General features: G+C 44.2%; 1 protein-coding gene across 5 annotated transcripts in view; it reads right to left on the bottom strand.

The window, feature by feature from the left end:
* nectin1b (nectin cell adhesion molecule 1b) overlaps positions 1-2,985 on the bottom strand; it is a 149,293-nt gene extending 146,308 nt beyond the window's left edge. For 2 of the 5 annotated variants that reach the window (XM_035153750.2, XM_035153748.2), the window contains exon 1: positions 1,971-2,985. In XM_035153750.2, the coding sequence (XP_035009641.1) occupies positions 1,971-2,022 (52 nt within the window). In that variant the 5' untranslated portion in view covers positions 2,023-2,985. The remainder of the gene's footprint in view (positions 1-1,970) is intronic. The other 3 variants (XM_035153746.2, XM_035153747.2, XM_035153751.2) reach the window with 3 other exon arrangements.
* Between the last annotated feature and the right edge of the window lie 16,070 nt (positions 2,986-19,055).

The following is a 19,055-nucleotide window of genomic DNA, read 5'->3' on the forward strand; positions in this document are numbered from 1 at the left end:
AATTAGGCTCAGAAATCACCTCCTTCTTTGCTCAAATAAGACATTTCCACGACGCTTTAAGAGCAATTTTTGAGACATTTTCCACTCCCTTGACTGAACAGCATCAAAAGATTTCCACCACGAATCCCAAGGGAACCAGTTAATCCTGATCTTCTCCACAAGCAAAGGGATCATCTCAATGTAAATCAGACAGGGGGCTTTTGATCAAAGTATTCAATCAAGTCTTTAAACACATGACGCCACAAGGAGCCTCGCTGCGAACAAGGTCAGTATCTTTAGTTCTTCTCCTGCCCGGAAGGAGGTGAAGAGAAGAAGAAAAAAAAACAAGCTCGGATGAAAGAAAGATATTCAACCAGAAAAGACTTTTAAGACTCATTAGGCGAGAAAAGGGATCACTGCAGCCGCGGATCACTAAAAACACCGACGTTCTGCCGTCCATTCTAAACACGATCTGACATTTCTTGACCACACTTGACCCTCCTTCCTTCCATTCCTCGTTTTTTCGAAAAGGGGGCGCCAGACAAGAAATGGCAGGTTCAAAAAATGTAAACAGACCAGTAAACTTTCGGGCTAAGCCTTTAAAAGCCCTCCTCTGCATAATGGCTCACAAACACGCACATGCGTGAACGCGTCCTCGTTCGCTATTGGCTTGTTTTGTTTTCCAACGGGGAAGGTCGTCAGAATCATGATCCGTCCAATGAGATTCCATTACGTTTATTCATTGTGTGTTTTTAAACGAGTGGATTCCTCTCTGGGAAGCTTTAATGTCAAGACGATCAATGTAGCTGCTGATATCAGTCAACTGTGTTTCCCTCACTCTCTCTCTCTCTCTCTCTCTCTCTCACTCTCTCTCTCTCTCCCTCCCTCTCTCTCTCTCTCTCTCACACGTACACACACACGTTCAAATGTGTCTCCACCTTATAATTTAATGATTTGCGTTGTGGGGATTTGCTTTTTGTCCCCATAATGTGGCCGTGTAAACAGATTCCAGGTCCCAACAACATGAGTAATACCTGGACCACACACACACACACACACACACACACACACACACACACACACACACACGTCTCCATGACTTCACATTGACTTTCATTGATTTCCTGGAGACTTATTCCAACCTTAGCCTAAACCTAGAATTTGTCTTCACTTCATCACACACACACACACACACACACACACACACACACACACTTCTCTCCATATTTGTAAGGACACTCATTGACATAATTCATTCCCTTGCCCCTTAACCATCACAACTAAACCTTAACCATAACCTAACTCTTCTCCTAAAACCAAATATGAATCCGATAACAGCCCTTTGAATTTATGAGGACCAGTTAAAAATGTCCCCAGGATGATGGTACTGAACCAGAATTGTCCCTCATAGCAATAGAAAGACAGACACACACACACACACACGATTCTATGGAAGACAAATCTCATCCTAATCTGCGTCACCCTGGAAAAAAAAAACAGCTTTTCCTTCCCATTCACAATAAAAACACACGATTTACAAAGAGCTTTTTCGTCAAAACTGCAATTCACTCACTAATTATTAACCACATTTTAATAAGAGCCTGGAGAACCCGAGAGCAACAGGCCACTGGTTCCCATTGCAGAGCACCACTGGCCCCAGTTGCCATCACCATGAGATGTTGAGGGGGGGGGGGGAACTAAAGGAGACCTCCACGGTTCGCACACATCGCCATCTGCCTGCAGCCCGCGCAACTCCACGATCTGTGCAGCCATTAATAAGTATTCTGCAGACATGGGGCTTGGATCCAAAAACACTTTCAAATATCCTCTCGCGCACTCACGTCGATCCACGCATTCGTGCACGAGTCAGTGGTGCAACATATCATATATACGCACACGCACACACACAGACACACATACTGGAGCAGGGGGTGAGAGGGGGGGATGATAAAATGAGGTAGATCATGTCTGAGATGATTTCTGCGGCTTACCGTGAATGCGCAGCGCCAGCAGGAGCATCCATACCCCCGCACACATCGCCATGGCACCTCAGCTGTCCGGGGTTCTTCTCGGGTTGGATGTAGGGGCTCACTCCAGACGACAAAGACCGAGCATGCAACTTCTGCAAATCCCACTTCGGCTTCCCAGCGAGTCCACTACACTCCCAGTGAGCAGCGGCAGCAGCGGCAAGCTTTCGCAAAACTCGAGGATCTCTGGCGCGCGTCACGGTGCCAAAGCATCAAATTTGTGTTGCGTCTTGCGGCTGCTGATGGAGAGTTTGTAACGCCCCCCCTCCCAAAAAAAATAAAAGTGGTCCGAGGCAGTGAGATCCGTGCAGAGGCGACGAGGAAGAGCTGGGGTCTCTGCGTCTTAGTTTAAACCATCCAGCCTTTGTTGCTCCATCCACCGCAGCGGGCTGCACAACTCTCTCTCTCTCTCTCTCTCTTTCCCCCCCTCTTCCAGAGCTGTGGAGCAGGGGTAAAAAAAAAAGTGGGCGGGAGGTCCTCGATCGATGCCGCTCCGGGAAGTTTCCAACACTTGGGGAGTTCCTCCAGGCGGGGTGTGTGTGTGTGGGGGGGTTGAAATGTCGCCGGTTTCTCTTCTTCCCCCTGGCACCGCTCCTCCCGTAGTTCCCTTTAAGTTCCCCCCGGTTCTTCCAAAGGCTGCAGCCGGACACAGCTGGACACCCCAGGCCCGGTGAAGTTGCTGTAACTCAAAGGAGGGAAATAAATGGTGGGATGCGTCCCCCCGGGTCTTTTTATTATCACCTTCTTCTGTCTCCTTCTTCCTCTTGGATGGACCGCACAGTGTTGGCTTCACCCCGCGTTGCGCACTGCCCCGCTGCTCTGCCTCCACACTGAGCTGCTGCCTGCCGACTATCGCTTTGGGAGAGATCGGGATCGGGTGACGTTGTGCAAAGGGAGGAGCCTGGATTGTTCTGCAAAATAAAAAAAAATAAAAAAACAGAAAAGCATGGCCGGGGATAGAAGCACAGCAGCAGCAGCAGCAGCCTGGTCCCTCCACCAGGAAGTGACTGCTCAACTTCTCGTGGCCCCGCGTTCGGAGCAGGGAGGTGATGCATCGGTGCGTAAAGAAAAGGGGGAAAATCAATGTGAGATTCTGCGGATAGATGTGGGAAGAGGACAGAGACACGAGTGTGTGTGTGCAGCCAAATGCTTTAGTGCATTACTGCAATGAATCATAAACCTTCACTGTGGTGACCTCAACTATTGCTATTAATAGTGTAGCCCCCACGTGCTGGACACTCACCATTCACTCCCCAAGCTTTGATGCTCAAAATGAATTTAAATTAATCAGATTACTTAATTTCCAAAGACCAATTTAAATGGACACCTATATTAATGACCTTATTTAGGATAATAAATCATTGTGATACTGGTGTTTACATGAGTTTCTAATAGAATATCCCATTAATATTTCCTGTTTTCATATTACGTCATCACGTCCACTGCATCATACGTGCAACGTTACTTCGCCAGTTTTAAAAAGCCTAACTTGAAATAGTTTAATGTACGAGGCTACACGTTGGACTTATTATGTTTTTATTTTTCCATTTTGTTTACACCCGTGAAGCTAATGTGTCATATGTCGATGTTGCAGAATGATTATAGACTATATGTAAAATACTCCACATACAAGTTAGGACATGTGTGTAGGGTCGTGGAAATTAACATACCTGTTAACCCTAACCCTAACTCTAACCCTGGGGGTGAAATAGGCCGATTGGACAATCTGCTTTCTTTTTGGGAGAAACAAAGCTGCTCGTTCCCACGGCTGCATCACTGAGGCTGAGTCACCTAAACCACAGTGGATGCTAGCCTGTTAATTTTTGCGGTTCTCTAAATTGGAGGAAATGATTCCTTCGGGCGGGTGATGGTGGATGAGTCGAGCGTATGCGGGTTAGGACGCTTTGGAGCTGATCTACGCATCTTTACTCAACATGTCTTAGTCAGATTATTGCTTATTCCGAATTTGACCTTATCCAGGTAACCAGATAATGCTGTTTACATGGCCGTGTCTTATTGAGACTAATTGGGTTGGTATCAGAATATTGCTTTCAGTTAACATAGTCCCTGTGACAGTCATGAGCAGCGAGACCCATAAACAACACACACCATTCATCATTTTAGGCTTTTACATCATTCACCTCTAATTGGTTAAATAAGTGGGAAATGTCTAATGTTTTCCATGTGTCATCAGGGATCCTCTGAATGACCCCTGCTGCACGCCAGACCCCATGTGAACCACAAGTCTAAAACAAATAAATCAGGGCGGGGCGGTGAAAAGCCAAGATATGATCCAAACAGTCACCCTCACATGTTCTCACAGTGAAGTCACGTTTTGTAGTTTGAAAACATGGGAGGTGACACTGGAGGAATCGTCCTGGCGATGGTTTTAAAAGTAAATGTTGCTCAACAATTTGAATTTCCTACATTCAGTGTCATTGTGAGTGGACGGGAGCAGAACCTGTTTATGAGCCATCTGCGAGCGCCGACTAATAGTACACTGCCCCCTCCCCCTCATTTCACTTTCTGTCCTTCCTCCTCACTCCTCCGCGAGCTCACCCTTTTCTCTAAGAAGCAGCCTAACAGGATCAGGCATGTGATGGTGCTGCCTGTAAATGAATGGGAGGATGGGTGTGATAACAGTTCCCTCTTGTGGACGGCAGTTCTTCAGATAGTCACACCTGGCTCAACCTGCAGTCGACCGGCTTGTTCGGACTTTGTCGTTTTTTTTTCGTTGGTCCCCCCAAAATAAGATCACGATTTACCCTCAGCAGCACAGAATTATCTGCATCATCTGAACAGCAAGAGAAATTACCTGGCCAGGCAAAAAGAGCACCGGGCCAATTGGTTATTAGGGTCAGTGTAGTGTTCGGGGCGATGCAACATAAATCACACAAATGGAAAAACCTCGTGCAACGTACACTTTCCTCTCCAAGTGAATGGTGCACGGTTAATAAACATGCCCACAATCCTGTTAAATGCAATAAACACACACGAGTGCGTTTGTCCTTGAAACACGCAGATAAACCCCAGACTTGACATTTTGTTTTGTCGAGTACGAAGCTGCAGAGACGAACCTAAATGGGCCACTGCTTGAAATTCTGCATGCTTACGCCAGAGTAATGGTTTTAGCGGAATGGAATAATGTCAGCTGAATGTAGTTTGTAGTCTGCAGCTGAAATGGTGCTGCTGTTTACCGACAAGGCGCACGAGGAAAAGGGGGAAATTCACGGGTATCACGCGAGATAGAGCGTTTCCAGGGTTATGAATAAAATATACAGTATGGATCAACTGTGTCAATTTTATACCACATTTTACCAGCGGGAAGATAAACTCTTTACTTCATAAACCTTCCAAAAGGTCAGAGCAGCAGCAGCCCGGAGGAAATTAGAGATGAGTGGGTTGTCTAAATCTGATAAACCCGGAAAAAATTTCGATTGGAGAAAGGGAACATAAACCCCCCCGCCCCCCTCCTCCTCACCCCCTTTTCCAAAAGCAACTACCTTAAATGTGCCCTTTGGCAAGTCACTTAACTAGTAACTGCGCTGGCAAGGGTTCATCAGTCAGGGATGGTTGCACTGTCCACGAAGAAGAAGAAGTCGATGCTCGGGCCAAACATCCCGTGGCAGATAATGGCTAAAAATCTGTGGATTTGCCCCCTTGCCTTCGCTGCATTAACTCCATTGCCCCCTTCATCGAGCGGCCGAGGCTGTGATTGATTTACAGGCGAGCTGATGAAATTTGATACGCTCGTCCTGAACTACAGCTTGTGCCAGAGCTCAAGGCGACGCTTGAGCCGCCGGTGGGAGATTTAGGAAGTGTCCTGCATAATGAATATTTGGAGAGGCCTTAAATGCATAATATTAATCAGAAAGTCCTTCATCTGTTACATTTACAGGGCTCGACTCTAAAAGCCGCAGCAGAAACAAACCCAATTCGCTCACGTCGTGCCATTTATCAATAATTCTGGCTCCGGCTGTGGCACTAATCTGCTCCAGGCCCGAGCTCTGTCATCCCCTCAGTTAGTGATGCAAACACTGATTTATACGACACAATATCTGTCGTATCGATGGCCCTAATGGAGGCCGTCACAAACTTGCGATGGTGAGAACTCTGCCAAAGTGCTGATGAGCGAAATAGAATCCAGGTTTTTAGTTTTTTTTTGCCGTCCAGAATAGCATGAAATCGGCACTGGGGCCGACCCAAGTCTGCCACCCTGGAGAGCACACGGCTCTTTTGATCCCTAAACTGTTTGTTTCGCTGGCCTGGAAAACACTCGGATGCAGAACTCTGTTTTCCTGTAGAGAGACGATCTCCAGAATTTCTCGCAGTCGCTCCGAACAAAGACACATCTGCAGTGTTGAATTTAAATGTGATGTAATGTTGATCCCTTCACATGTGAAAATCCTTCGTTTGTGATGCATGTTTTGGAAAAAGCCGATCTGCAGGCAGGAAGCAGACATCACAACATCTGGAAACAACAGACACCCAGTGCACGGCTGCTGTTAACTGATTCCCCCTCAGCGTTTAATACAGTGCAATTACACTGCACCGAACAAATTACTGACCATTTAACTTAATGACTTGATACAGTGGATTTTAATTGTTTTACCAGGACAGACTTATGTCGGTAATGTGTTCAATCCTACGTTCTCCACAGAGATGGCTGCAGACGCCCAAACAGGTGATAGATGTGGGACACAGGTGCACTGTAGATAATTTGTTGACATAAGTACTGTAATCTCGAGGCTGTAAGCATAATTCATCCTGGACATACCATAATCTTCATGTTCCCGGAATCACACACACACACACACACACATACACACTCTGACACAGCAGAGAGGAGAGAGGCCAGCTCTGCACTGTATGTGACGGCTAAAGTTGTTATCAACCTTTAACAGTGTTTACTGACAGTGTATTATCTTTTTTCTTCAAACACCAATCAAAGCCCCAGAACCCGGCTCTCTGGTGCTGCCAGCGTGGGCTCCGAAAATCACTGGAAGAGGAAAAGAGGACGTCTTAAAGATTTTAACTCTCAGTGGCGCCCTGGGAAAGGATCAGGCAGAAAAAGAAAAAGGAAAGAGAGAGTAGTTGCTTCAGTAGCTCAGAAGTGGACAAATTGAAAGGAAACTACCTCTGTGGCCTGAGATAAAGAATTAAATAAGGTTTATGAGATTTCTAACGACGGACATTGGTAAATTATTTTAAATACACATGCATTTGACCTCTGGCCACATTCTGCACCTCAATGGGACAATCTGTATTCCACTAGCTGTCATGTGAAATGTACAATACATTATATACATTACGTTTAATGTTGATTGCATATTTAATGACTTCCATTTGACTGTCCCACACAGAATAAATAGTTTTGTAATAAAGTGAAATGGGCCGAAGTAAATTTAACCTTTAACAGAGCTGTGTGCCGGCGAGCCGCTCCAATTTTAACTCCTGATTTGAGACATAAAATTATACTAGAGAGGGAAAAATCATTATATTTAACATCATCACAAGGCGTCTGCAGTATCCCACTTTTAAGCTTTGATAGTTTAGTATAATTCAAGCATAAAATCCTTCAATAAGGTAGAAATATTTCATATACACATTCACCGGGCTGCCATTTCTCTCTCTAATCCCTTAAGAAAACTTTACTAGATTGATCTGGGATCATAAATCAATGCAAACTTTAGCTGAAAGCTTATTACTGTATTTAGGTCTTTAACAAATCCATTATATCCAGAATTATTAGTGATTTAGTAGAACAAGCGACGCCGTTAAAGCCGAGGTAGCAATATTTGCAGTGATGTGTTTTGTGTTGTACGACAGGGTTCAAAATAAATGCTAATGAAAAAAAACAACGTGATATTACCAGGTCATTTGTCATCAGAATGGAAGCAGATTTTATAATAATAAAGAAAATATCTCCTAATCATAACAAAAGACCTTGTTACTGCGAGAAAACCAGGTGATTTTTCCTTGTCAAGCCAAATGCTACATGCTCCTGTAGTTCAGGGCTGTTTTGGTTTCATTTTTAAAAAACCTGAGCTGAAAACACAAGAACTGATGGCTAACCGGAGAAATACAGACGACGCGCTGTGGCCTACAGCGTCTCAAACCGCGTGGATATACACAGACAGGTATTCAGCCTTTTATTTATGAGCCGTGATGTGTTGCAGTTACGAGACAAAGAAAGACGATGTACTTCGTGCATGTGGGGGGGGGAACGTGTGCAGCAAACTGTGTATGTGTGCAAGAAAGACTTTGGATAATTCCTCCCTCTGGGGAGCGTTTAGGAAAATGCCACTGGTCCCAACTTAAAGAGGAAAAATCAATCTGTAATAAAGTAACTAAAAGTCACATCCTGCCGCTCCCCCTAGTAGACGGGGATGTGTAGCTGATAGAGGAATGAATAGCGCCTCACAGGCAACTGCATTGGCATCTGTACGGATACAAGTGACCTCTGTCTGCTAACCTGCTGCCACTAATGAGTGAGCATTAGCACTAGCTTATGGGTTAGTAAACACAGAAAGAGCCAGTGTGGCAGAGTGCTGAGCGGCTCAACGACAATAAATCTTAACGTACGACCACACGCGCAAAATATATCGGACATTAATGCATAATTTGTCAATTGAATGAGCAAATGTATAATTGCATGGTGAGTATCCTTCTAGTATCTATACCTATAAAGGTGAATTTAACAGATGACTCCTGCTCTCAGCCACCAGAGTTTGTCCTTAAGTCCCTTTTCTCAAGTACAAATTCAACCACTAACATCCCCCTATTGAAAAACTGTATCAGTTCACCTCGGACTTTTGAAGTCCTTGGGTCAAATTGAAACTGCGTAGAAAAAGTGCTTTTATAAACGTTTGTGTCTCTATTGAATACATTCGATAAACATTCACAAAGCTGGTGGAAAAATAAGTGAATCCTTGGACTTAGTAACTGTTCAAAAACCTCCTTTGGCAGCGATTGCGTCAAACAAGCGGCTCAGGAGGAACGTCTTCCTCAGCTCAGCTCAAAACTGAGGATCTTCTTTGTTTGAAATCATTTAACTCTTTGTAGTAGATTTATTCGAATATTTAGGGTCATTACCCTGTTGCATATCCCACCCACCTCACCTACTGACCCTCAGTGACGGTGTCGAGCTGTCCAGGTCCAGAAGCAGCAAAAGCCCTAAATCACGATGCTCCCTCCACCCTCCCTCCCCTCTGGGAAGATGTTTCCATGTCGGTATGCGCTGACCTTCCTACACCACACGCAGCGCTGCGTAATATCGCCAAACAATTCAACTTTAGTTTCGTCAGTCCACAAAACATTTCCCCAGTAGTGTTGGGGGGTGTCGAGGGGGCTCTTTGGCAGACGTCGGGGCCCCAGTGATGTTTGTTTTGGAGCGCAGCAGCTTCCTCTGCGGGGTCCCTACATGGATTACTCAGCAACAGAGACATTATCCAGTGATTCATTCTGTGTTGTGACTGTGGAGTTGTCTAAAGGCTCATTCATGCTGCTGTTACACGTATGAAAAGAGACACCTCACTTTCAAACGATGCAGCCATCACTGCCCCGTACGCGTCCCTTTACGTTGGAATGGTTGTTAAGCAATGCATCCTCTAGAGGGCAGCGCAGAGCCGAGGGTTTCTGGCAACTAGTGAATACTGCGATGATGGAGGAGGTTGTGATAATGTTAGCTGCACTTCTTCCCCCTCACGATTTCTGGTGGTACTGCTTCATTTAGTCAGTTTCTCCTGTGTCCTTTTAGAGGACGTGCACGAATACAGACCAAATGAACAGACAGAAGGCCTCGTCTGTATCTGTATGTAACTTTGACTGTTCCCTCTATACACGAGCGTCCAGTTAAAGGCTCATTTATCCTCACAGAGCTAAAGTAGAATGGCACTCAGTCAAGCGTGTACCTCCGCCAAGGCCCAACAGTTCCCTTAAATCGCATCAAGCCGCACCATATCACACACTCATAGATATCTGTCCCCTAAATACGCCTGATATTTTTTTTCATCAAGACCCGTGCAGCATTTCCTGGGAAAATGGTGAAAATGTCCCAAAAAAACGCTCTTGGAAATGGATTGTGAAATTTCTAAAAGCTCCTTTCCTGTGAGGAACGTTGCACATTTCAAAGTCAAAGTCGCTCCAACCCATTTCTCTAATCTTGTTTCGCTGACTGGACGCCGCCGTTTGCCAACTCCTGACTCCACTTTGCATTTGTTGATGTCATCAGCCTCTGGATTCCAAACCTACACTCTGGATGTTTGAATGACGTATTGGATGAATACAAGGATTTCTCTTTAAATGGATTGATTCAAACTCAAACCCTCACCCTCTAACCTAGATGAAGACGGGGCCATTCTTCCAAGACACATTTAAACCCAAATGGAGATGATTCCAAAGGGCTCGTGCACTTTTTCCTGCCAGTGAACGTCTCAGCACGGAGGCCCTTTTGCAGCGGCAGCAGGATAGAATCTCTGCTCTGTGGATAATGAGATGGATCACATGCATGGCAGCACTTTCTAAGTTACATGGTTTTAACAATCTATCAGCGGGCTCATTTTCAAGCCACTTCAACCTCCCGTAGCCTAGATCTGCTGTCTCCTCTTTGAGTGGCTGCCTTGTTAAAACCTGGATGTTTCTGCTCTCGTACGGAAGAGACCCGACTTCCCCGCACATGAAAAATATATTATCAGTCCCACGTTGCTATCAGCCGTCCCTAAATCACTCAGGGGTTCATAATACCTACGTGCTGGCAATGAGCCACCTTGATTTCACTCATCAGTGCTAAAAATAGATGCGGTTTAGCATAACTGTACTAAAGCTGTGGACGGCAGGCTCCTGTTGTTCAGATCCGTGTGAGCCAGCCGGTGTTGTGGCGTCCTTCTATTTACAATTTGCATGAAGTGAATTGAAATCAAATCATTTGCTAATGGTCCACTATTCATTCTGATATCCGCGGGTTGGGTAGGACAACCTTTTCATCGCCAGAGCTTTTCAATTTTTTAGATTTTCGAAGAATACCCACTTTGCTGAATTGATTGCTGAATGGGGGACAAATTGAATGCAGCTTTTGTGGCAGCGTTCAAAGCCACGATTTAGCACACGTGCTTCAGAGATGTGCAGAAAATGTTCTGGGTCTGTCCTGTCTGATAAAGTCCCTCGTATAAATGGTATCCATCCCGGTCCCATACAACAAGGATTTACCGCACTGGGAAACAACCTTGGTGGTTTTGGAAGAATCTTTGTTAATAATAGACTATTACCTACTATTACCTCGGGTTCAGGATACCTCAGGAATATTTAAGGACAATTTGAAACCAGCCACACACACACACTCGAGCAAAAAGTTGATGTCTACAAGGTCGAAAAAGTGGTGAGGCAAAAAAACTTGTAGATACAGAGACTACATCAGCCATTTTACAAAGTAATAAATGGAGAAAAAATAAACATCTCCTTCTGCCACACTCTGAGGAGGACACCTGAAGGTGCCACAGCTGCTCCGCCGCCATCTTTCTACCAGAGTCTCAATCTGCCACTCGGGATGCTTGATGATTCAGCATTAACTTAACCAAATTACTTGTTTGTGTAATTATATTGTCTATCATCTGCTGTGTTACCTGCGATGTGATCATTAAACCCAACCCCCTTGAGTTGAGTGCATGTTTCCAGAACGCTGCGTCCCCGATGTGCTGTTTGTAAACAGCAAATGCTTGTTATTGCAATGAGACTTTTTTTTTTTGCACAGCTATATTTGTGATAGATTGTCATCTCTGTGCGTTAGACTGCAAATAATCACACACGCATACATTCAGACGGACTTGATGAACTGACAAGCAAATGAAATTTGGGAGACGGAAAAAGAAATGGATTTATAGGACATGTTTTCCTTGGACTATGTAAATGAATGAAATGTACAAAAAACCCCAGATTGGACTTTTTGAAATGCTGACTGCATCGGGGCGATTCCAGACTGTTGCCTCGGGCGGGTGATTTCATTTCTTTATTTCAAAGGAATACATCATTAAAAGTGTTTGCGGAGAGACACATGCTTTCTGTTGGTGCCTATTAACTTCTATTTATATTTCATGATTTATTTACCAGTGGCTTATTAGCATAAATTTATCAGGAGGCGGTGACACAAAAAGCCAGTCTTGGGTTCTGCAAAGAAAAACATTTACATAAGCTGGCAGTTCCACATCAGAGCAGTGGATGAGGAATAAAGTTTAAAATCAGGCTCAGAAAGTTAATGTTCAACATGTAGCAGACGCCACAGATTTTCAAAGTGTGTTTGTGTGATGAAGGTGAATTAAAGTTAAATCTGACGACATGAAGTTGGATAAAAGTTTGTAACAAGTTGAGAAAAACATACTGCTCCTGAATGCAACTTGACATTATATTTGTGTACCAGTGTGTTTACAAATGCAACAAGCCACGCCCCCTACCACACCCATCTGAGGTGGTGGGTGTGGCCAGAAACTGACCTGAACTACCATATAACTTACAATTTTATAAATTTTACATTTGCAAACTTTGAGCATCTTTTATAAAGTTTTATTCTTATTGTGTATGGTTGGATTTTTCATAGCAGTTTTGTGAAGAAACTTTACTGTGCCCATGCAAAGAGGATAAGTGCCACTCATCTCCTATAGCTGCATGACATCAAAACAAAGTATAATCGACTTTATACGTCTCAGTTTTACAACAATAACATTATAAAAGTAGAAAGTAGATTGTCGTGCTCCTCCCGTCTGTGTAGAATAAAAGGGGAAGACGTGATTTGATGTTTTAAAGGAAACTGTCAACACATAATAAGCAAAGACAGACTATGTCCGCACTCCATAAATACGTTTATGCTTTTAACAGCGCGGCAGCAGACAGACGGTAATTCCTCTGCTCGTGTTCTCGCACATTTTAATGCAATGTTCTGCACTGCCATCAATATTAATAATTATCATAACCATCAGATGTTCCCCCAGATTCAATCAATAGCTCTCAGGAAATGCACCGGCAGACAGGAGATGTATTTTATTCCGTCATTCGAGTGGGATTATTATCTGTAGTTAGCGGTGGCAAACTCTGCACATGAGAAGATTTGAACTAAAGTAAGAAGTGAGTTTTCCTATAGAAAAAACGTATAGTTTTTCCATTGAAAAGCAGCACAGCCCTGTTTTCAGATTCTCCATCATTAAACCACCATTTCCAGGAAGTTTTGTCGAGGGGTGGGACATGGGGCAGAGCAATGAAGAACCAATTCGATTTTGGAAAATGATCCAAGTAATTGGGCAGATCCAGGAAACTAGTGCGTTTATTAGATGAGACTAGATGGAACTAAATTGAAATTGTAAGGATATAGTTGCGCCGACAAATGTTAACTTTATATAACGTCAGACGAAAGACTGAACCGATTCAGGAATAAAAAATAAAATGACAAAATATCATTCCTCTCCATGTGTAATGTACAATAAAAGAAACGGCCGTACGGCAGAAAAAAGACATATTACTGTGCAGTGAGTTTAAACTGCTGAGCAAGATGGAGAAAGAAGAACCCAAGAGCTGGGAGGAGAGGATTATATCTGGAGATCTTTAATTTCAGTCTCGGGCTTCAAAGGCCCGCAGAGAGAAAATGAGAGAGTTGGTGAGTGACCGGTGGGCTATCAGCAAATGGGTGGGCAGTGGCACGGGGCTCATCACAGGGACCATTCTGGAGGTGCGAAATTACTCTATCTGTGTGAATAAATTCCAGCTGCAGGCGGCAGCCAGCTCCATTGAGGGTCGGAAAAAATAAGTCATGGAATTCATTAGATTATCGTTTATCGTCCGTGGTGAAAAGCGCAGATAAACTGAACGATGTAACACACTTAAAGGGCTGAGATTCTTTGTTTTGTAAAAAAAGATCTGAGAAAAACGTTATTTTTGACAGAAAGATGGAGAAGCTGGTTTTTAATCTGGAGTAGTCCTGTGCATCTTGTTTATTTCCATCTTATCGCAGTGGGGGCACGGAATCCGCTCACGATCAATCCTCTTTCACACTTGTGAGGAGGAAACATCTGGTTTTCAATTAGATATTTAGTGAGTCTGACAACAGGGGGGCTACCTCAAAGAGGCGGCAGTGTTACTGGGCCAGCAATAACGACGCGGCTAATGTGCCTATCGGAACAACACGTGGATGGAGAGCTCAGCCATCTGCAGTATCTTAAGATAGCTCGTCGCAGCCTGTTTCTTCTGATAAGGTGCAATCTGATTCAAAGAGATCAAGCGAGCTGCAGGAATATAAGTCATCTCAACAGAAAATAAACCCAGCCAACAGCCACGGTTTAAGAAAAATCCACACAGGCAGACGTGCTCCCGCCGTGTCATGTTGGTCACATGTTTTAGTTTCTGTCTGTCTCCGTTGCCTTTTTGTCTGCGGGAGTTTTAATAATAACCCCCCGAGCGTGCCAGAGGGTTATCAGCCGTCACCTCCCGGTAACAGCGTCTTATGAAGTTGTTTGTTCGGGGGGTTTTCGGCCGAGGTGGCAGCATTTGAGAATACGGAGATAGCAGGAAGAAATAAATAAAGTACGAAGAAGGATCTGCGAGAGCTGATAAGACGTCAGGATGATGAAATTGATTACAACCTGTTTTCCTCAGCATGTTGAAAATTTGCTGATCCAACCGAAAAACAATCTACCGAGTAACACAATGGGAAGAAGTGGGTTTTGACCCACAGCATCCTGTATCTGTCATATTCCCCCCCCCAAAAAAAAAAGTTTAGTTCAAGGGCCACTTCTGGGACATGATGGCGGCTGAGGGCCCGTTGGGAAAACTCTTCAAAAATTCCCTTCAAATATATATTTTTGCTGATGGTTACAAAGTGTAACCTCGGTTCTGCGGTGATGAGTGAAGCCCACCATAAGGGCTCTACAGGTTTGGATTGGGACCAGCAGAGCGATGGGGTTTTTCCTTGCAGATCAAACTGCGTGTGCCCGATATGCTCGGATAGAAGATGTGAAGCATGTTCCCCCCCCAGGGCTTCCCAACCTCAGGAGGAGGCAACAAGATGGTGACGATCGGGACGCTGGTGCTCTTCAGCCCTGAGCCTGACAATATCTGGCAGCCGATCCAGATACGCTGCTCCAAGCTGCTGCAGGTTCAAGCCTGCACGTCTGAACAGACCATCAACAAAGCATAGTCAGCGTGACTCATCCGGTCACAGCAGGACAGGCACCATGTTATTATGAAGCAGAATAGTCATAGTAAATCATCCCACTTGGTTCCAGCTGAACCAGATCCACCCCTCGACTGGTGGCGTATCACCAGGGCTCCTCCCAGTCAGCCAGGAGATAATAGGCTTGTTGGGCATCTTGTTAAAGAGAGTATGTCGGAGCAGATTCCAACGTACACACACATGCAGGGATGAGCGTCTATAAGCTACAAAGCCCCATTAGGGAGGGATGAGACACACGCTCTGGTGAGTCAACCTCCTGATCACTGCAGGCACAAACCTCCACCAAGGCCACGACACAATCAGGACGCAACGTATTTCATACACTTCTTTCAGACGGAAAAAATCTCTGGAATATTTCTACATTGTTTTTCACATAAAGAAAACAGCGGGAGATTGTCACAACAAAAAGACAATGTCCGATATATTCAGGCAAAGGGCTGAAGCATGCAGGAGGAAGGACATAACTTGTAAATTACACTGTGGATATTGTGTTTTATTTGTTTACAGCATCAACACCGGCACTGGTCCTTATCGCTAAAAGCTCTTGAACCAGCAGCTTCCAAACCAACAAACAAAAACCGTGTGTTGTTAAAGATAAATGTGCATTGAGTCGCATTTAGGATGATAAAGGCAAACTACATTATTTAGTTGTTGACACAGAGAACTGGTGAAGTGGACATATTGTCCCAATGCTCGGGGGACAAGGTTGCTGTCATTTTAAAACACAATGATATGGATGGGAACAGATCTCATGTGATTCACTAAATAAAAGTAAATGTCACTTTTGAAAAACACTGGAGTCTCAGAGCTTTTTTGAAACTCGCCAAACAAACAGGTTTTTAAATCAAAGTGTTTGAAACTCAGTCTCTGCAGCTCTTCAACCCGAGTGATAGTCATGTGGCTGAAAAAACGCTGTATGCAAACGAGCCAAAGCCAAGCCGCCTCAACTAAACAATTCCTGGTATATATTATAGATGTCATGTTGCCATGGAAATGAAGCCAAATGGCCGGTCGCACTCGGCTGAAAGATGCTGACGGTCTGAGGCTCCTCTTTGACGAATACCCGACCTGACAGTGTTTTTCACTGTCCTCATGAAGACGCCATCACACCGACTCAAACCCATCCAAACATCCCACTGCTCCTGGATCAGTGTCCCTTTAAAAAACACTGTTTGCATAATCACATGAATCCTTATATGTATTATACAAGTGAAACTTCATTGTATGTTTGAACATTTTTGAACCAGAGAATTGAAAAAATATACCAATCTTAAATACAAACATCTGAAATGCATGAGACCAGCACGACCACAGAGGTCGCTCATCTTCACCCTCAACCCACAAGAGCGTCCCCTGAAATAGCTCCCCCTAGAGGGGAAGGTGTACCAAAACAACGGTGATGGTTTCAAAGGGGAAACGAACATGGTCAGTGTCCTGTGGACCAATCTATCCACATCTTTCCTAAACTGAAGAGAAGACATCACAGACATACAACTTGTAAAAGTTATGGATTATAATGTATGGGTTATATGAGGTTTGTCAGTCGTTTCATAGGAGTCGTACTACAAAAGTATCGATATCCTTTAAATTGGACATGGAGGCAAAAGTTTCTGGCTCTTAATCATGCAACTGGTGATAAGTTAATTCTTAATTAACATGTGGATTATGAAATTTCCATAAAACAGTGGGGAATGGTCTGAGTGCCTGAGGTGAGGCTTCAAATAAAATCATCTTTTATCTGACCAGTGATCCACAAAATGAAAAAATCATCATTAAAAAGCTATATTTAAATGATAGAAGCAGGAACTCTATGTTTGAGGAGCGTGATTAATGATTATTTGCATTTTTGTTTTGATAATTCTATTGCTAGTGCCATCCGACCTCTGCAGCTCATTCAGAATGCAGCAGCTCGACTGGTCTTTAACCTAAACTCACTCACACTACTCTGCTCCTCCGCTCCCTTCACTGGTTGCCGGTGGCTGCCCGCATCCGTTTCAAAACACTAGTACTTGCGTACCGTGCTGCGAACGGATCGGGTCCAGTCCACATCCAGGACATGGTCAAACGTTACAGCCCAGCCCGTTCACTCCGCTCTGCTTCGGCCAATCGGCTTGTTGCTCCCTCACTATGAGCTAAACACAAAATCACGACTGTTTGCTGTCCTGGCTCCTAAACGGTGCAATGAGCTCCCCATGGACATCCGGATATCAGAAAGTTTACACATCTTCCGCCGCAAACTAAAAACACACCTCTTCCGACTATACCTTGAATAACATTTTTAAAACTAGCAATTTAGTAGCACTTAAAATGGCACTTACTTATAGCACTTTGTAGTTTTGCTTTTTTGAAGAAATTGTACTTTCTCTATTCTTGTTGTTCTGGGTTTGCACCCTCATGGTTGAATGCACTTATTGTAAGTCGCTTTGGATAAAAGCGTCAGCTAAATGAAATGTAATGTAATGTAATAATTCCTTTATTGACAATTATTTTCCATCAATCAATTGAAGAAAAATGAATTATCTCCTCACATATTGTTCAAATATCTTCAATAATCAATACGAGCAAACCAAACATTCTGACATACATTTGTTTGGCTAAAAGATGACTGTTTGCATTGGTACACACTGTCTCTGTGTTTGTGTGTGTGTGTGTCTGTGTGTGTCTGTGCGTGTGTGCATGTGTCTGCACTGAGGAAGGTGATGAGCCGGCGTCTCGGTAAAAGCCAGCTTTGGGATGCAGAGGCTCCACTATCTGTTTGGCCGCCCGAGCACAGGGCTGTGCTCGCGGTGTGATAACACAGGACCCGCGCATAAAACGGGCTTAGTCTCCCAGAAGAAGTTCTTTAATCAGTTTGATGCGCTTAGTGAGCAAAGACTGTGGGAATTGAAGTGAGGAAACTCAGGTCAGATAATGAGACTTACATCTGTAACACAGAGAATGTGATTTCCTTGAATCCGGGCAGAGAAAGAAGAAAAGCTCATTATCCTTATCGCTCGTCAAGAGAGGCAAGATATAAATATTATGCATATTTTGTGAGCCTCTCGTCGGAAATTAGCTAAATCTGTCTTTTTTTTACCGGTTTGCATTCTGTGTGTCCATTTTCATATTTCACGCTTTCAAATGCACGAGGCCATTTGTCCCCTGATTTCATCGACGTACTCTTCTACGTTTTCCCCCCAGGGACCGTCCTCTCCCTCTGGTGGAGGAGCAGCCCAGCTTTTTTTGGGGTTGTTTTTATGTCCTCCCAAGCTCAACAGATGAAATAAAATGTGATGGATGTGAGGAGAGGGAGGAAAACAGTTCATCAAGCCGCAAAGCAACAGGCATTTCGACATCGGGTAATTACGGCTGACATTGATTAGCACTTAGCCTAATCATTGCAACAGTCCTGCGCAATTTCCACATTTTTTTGCAGAAAACCTTTGTCATCTGAGGAAAAAAATGATTTCGCATGAATTCAGCTCAGTCAGACATCTTTATATGTGGTCGTATTTTCACTCGAGTTATAAAAGTTTAAAAGGTGTCGCGGGTTGAAGCTACAGATTCTTGAATGAGACACTCCCCCCCCACACACACACACACAGAGGTCAGGGTGTTGTTGCAGCTGCGGAACAGGACGCCCGGAGCCGATGCGGAGTCTTGCTTAAGGGCACTTCAGCAGCTTGCATGCTCCGCCGTCACAGGGGCTTGAACCTATTTTAAGGATAGTCTCCCAACTCGCTCCTATGCCAGTCTGCTGAGAGGCAATGTCATGGTCACTGGAGTCACATCCTCCCTGCCTGCTGTTCACCAAATGCAAATAAAGCTCGACGCTCTGGATGCAGTCAGGAAATGAGACT

This window comes from Hippoglossus stenolepis, chromosome 4 (genome assembly GCF_022539355.2).
Source record: "Hippoglossus stenolepis isolate QCI-W04-F060 chromosome 4, HSTE1.2, whole genome shotgun sequence".
Taxonomy (NCBI): Eukaryota; Metazoa; Chordata; class Actinopteri; order Pleuronectiformes; family Pleuronectidae; genus Hippoglossus; species Hippoglossus stenolepis.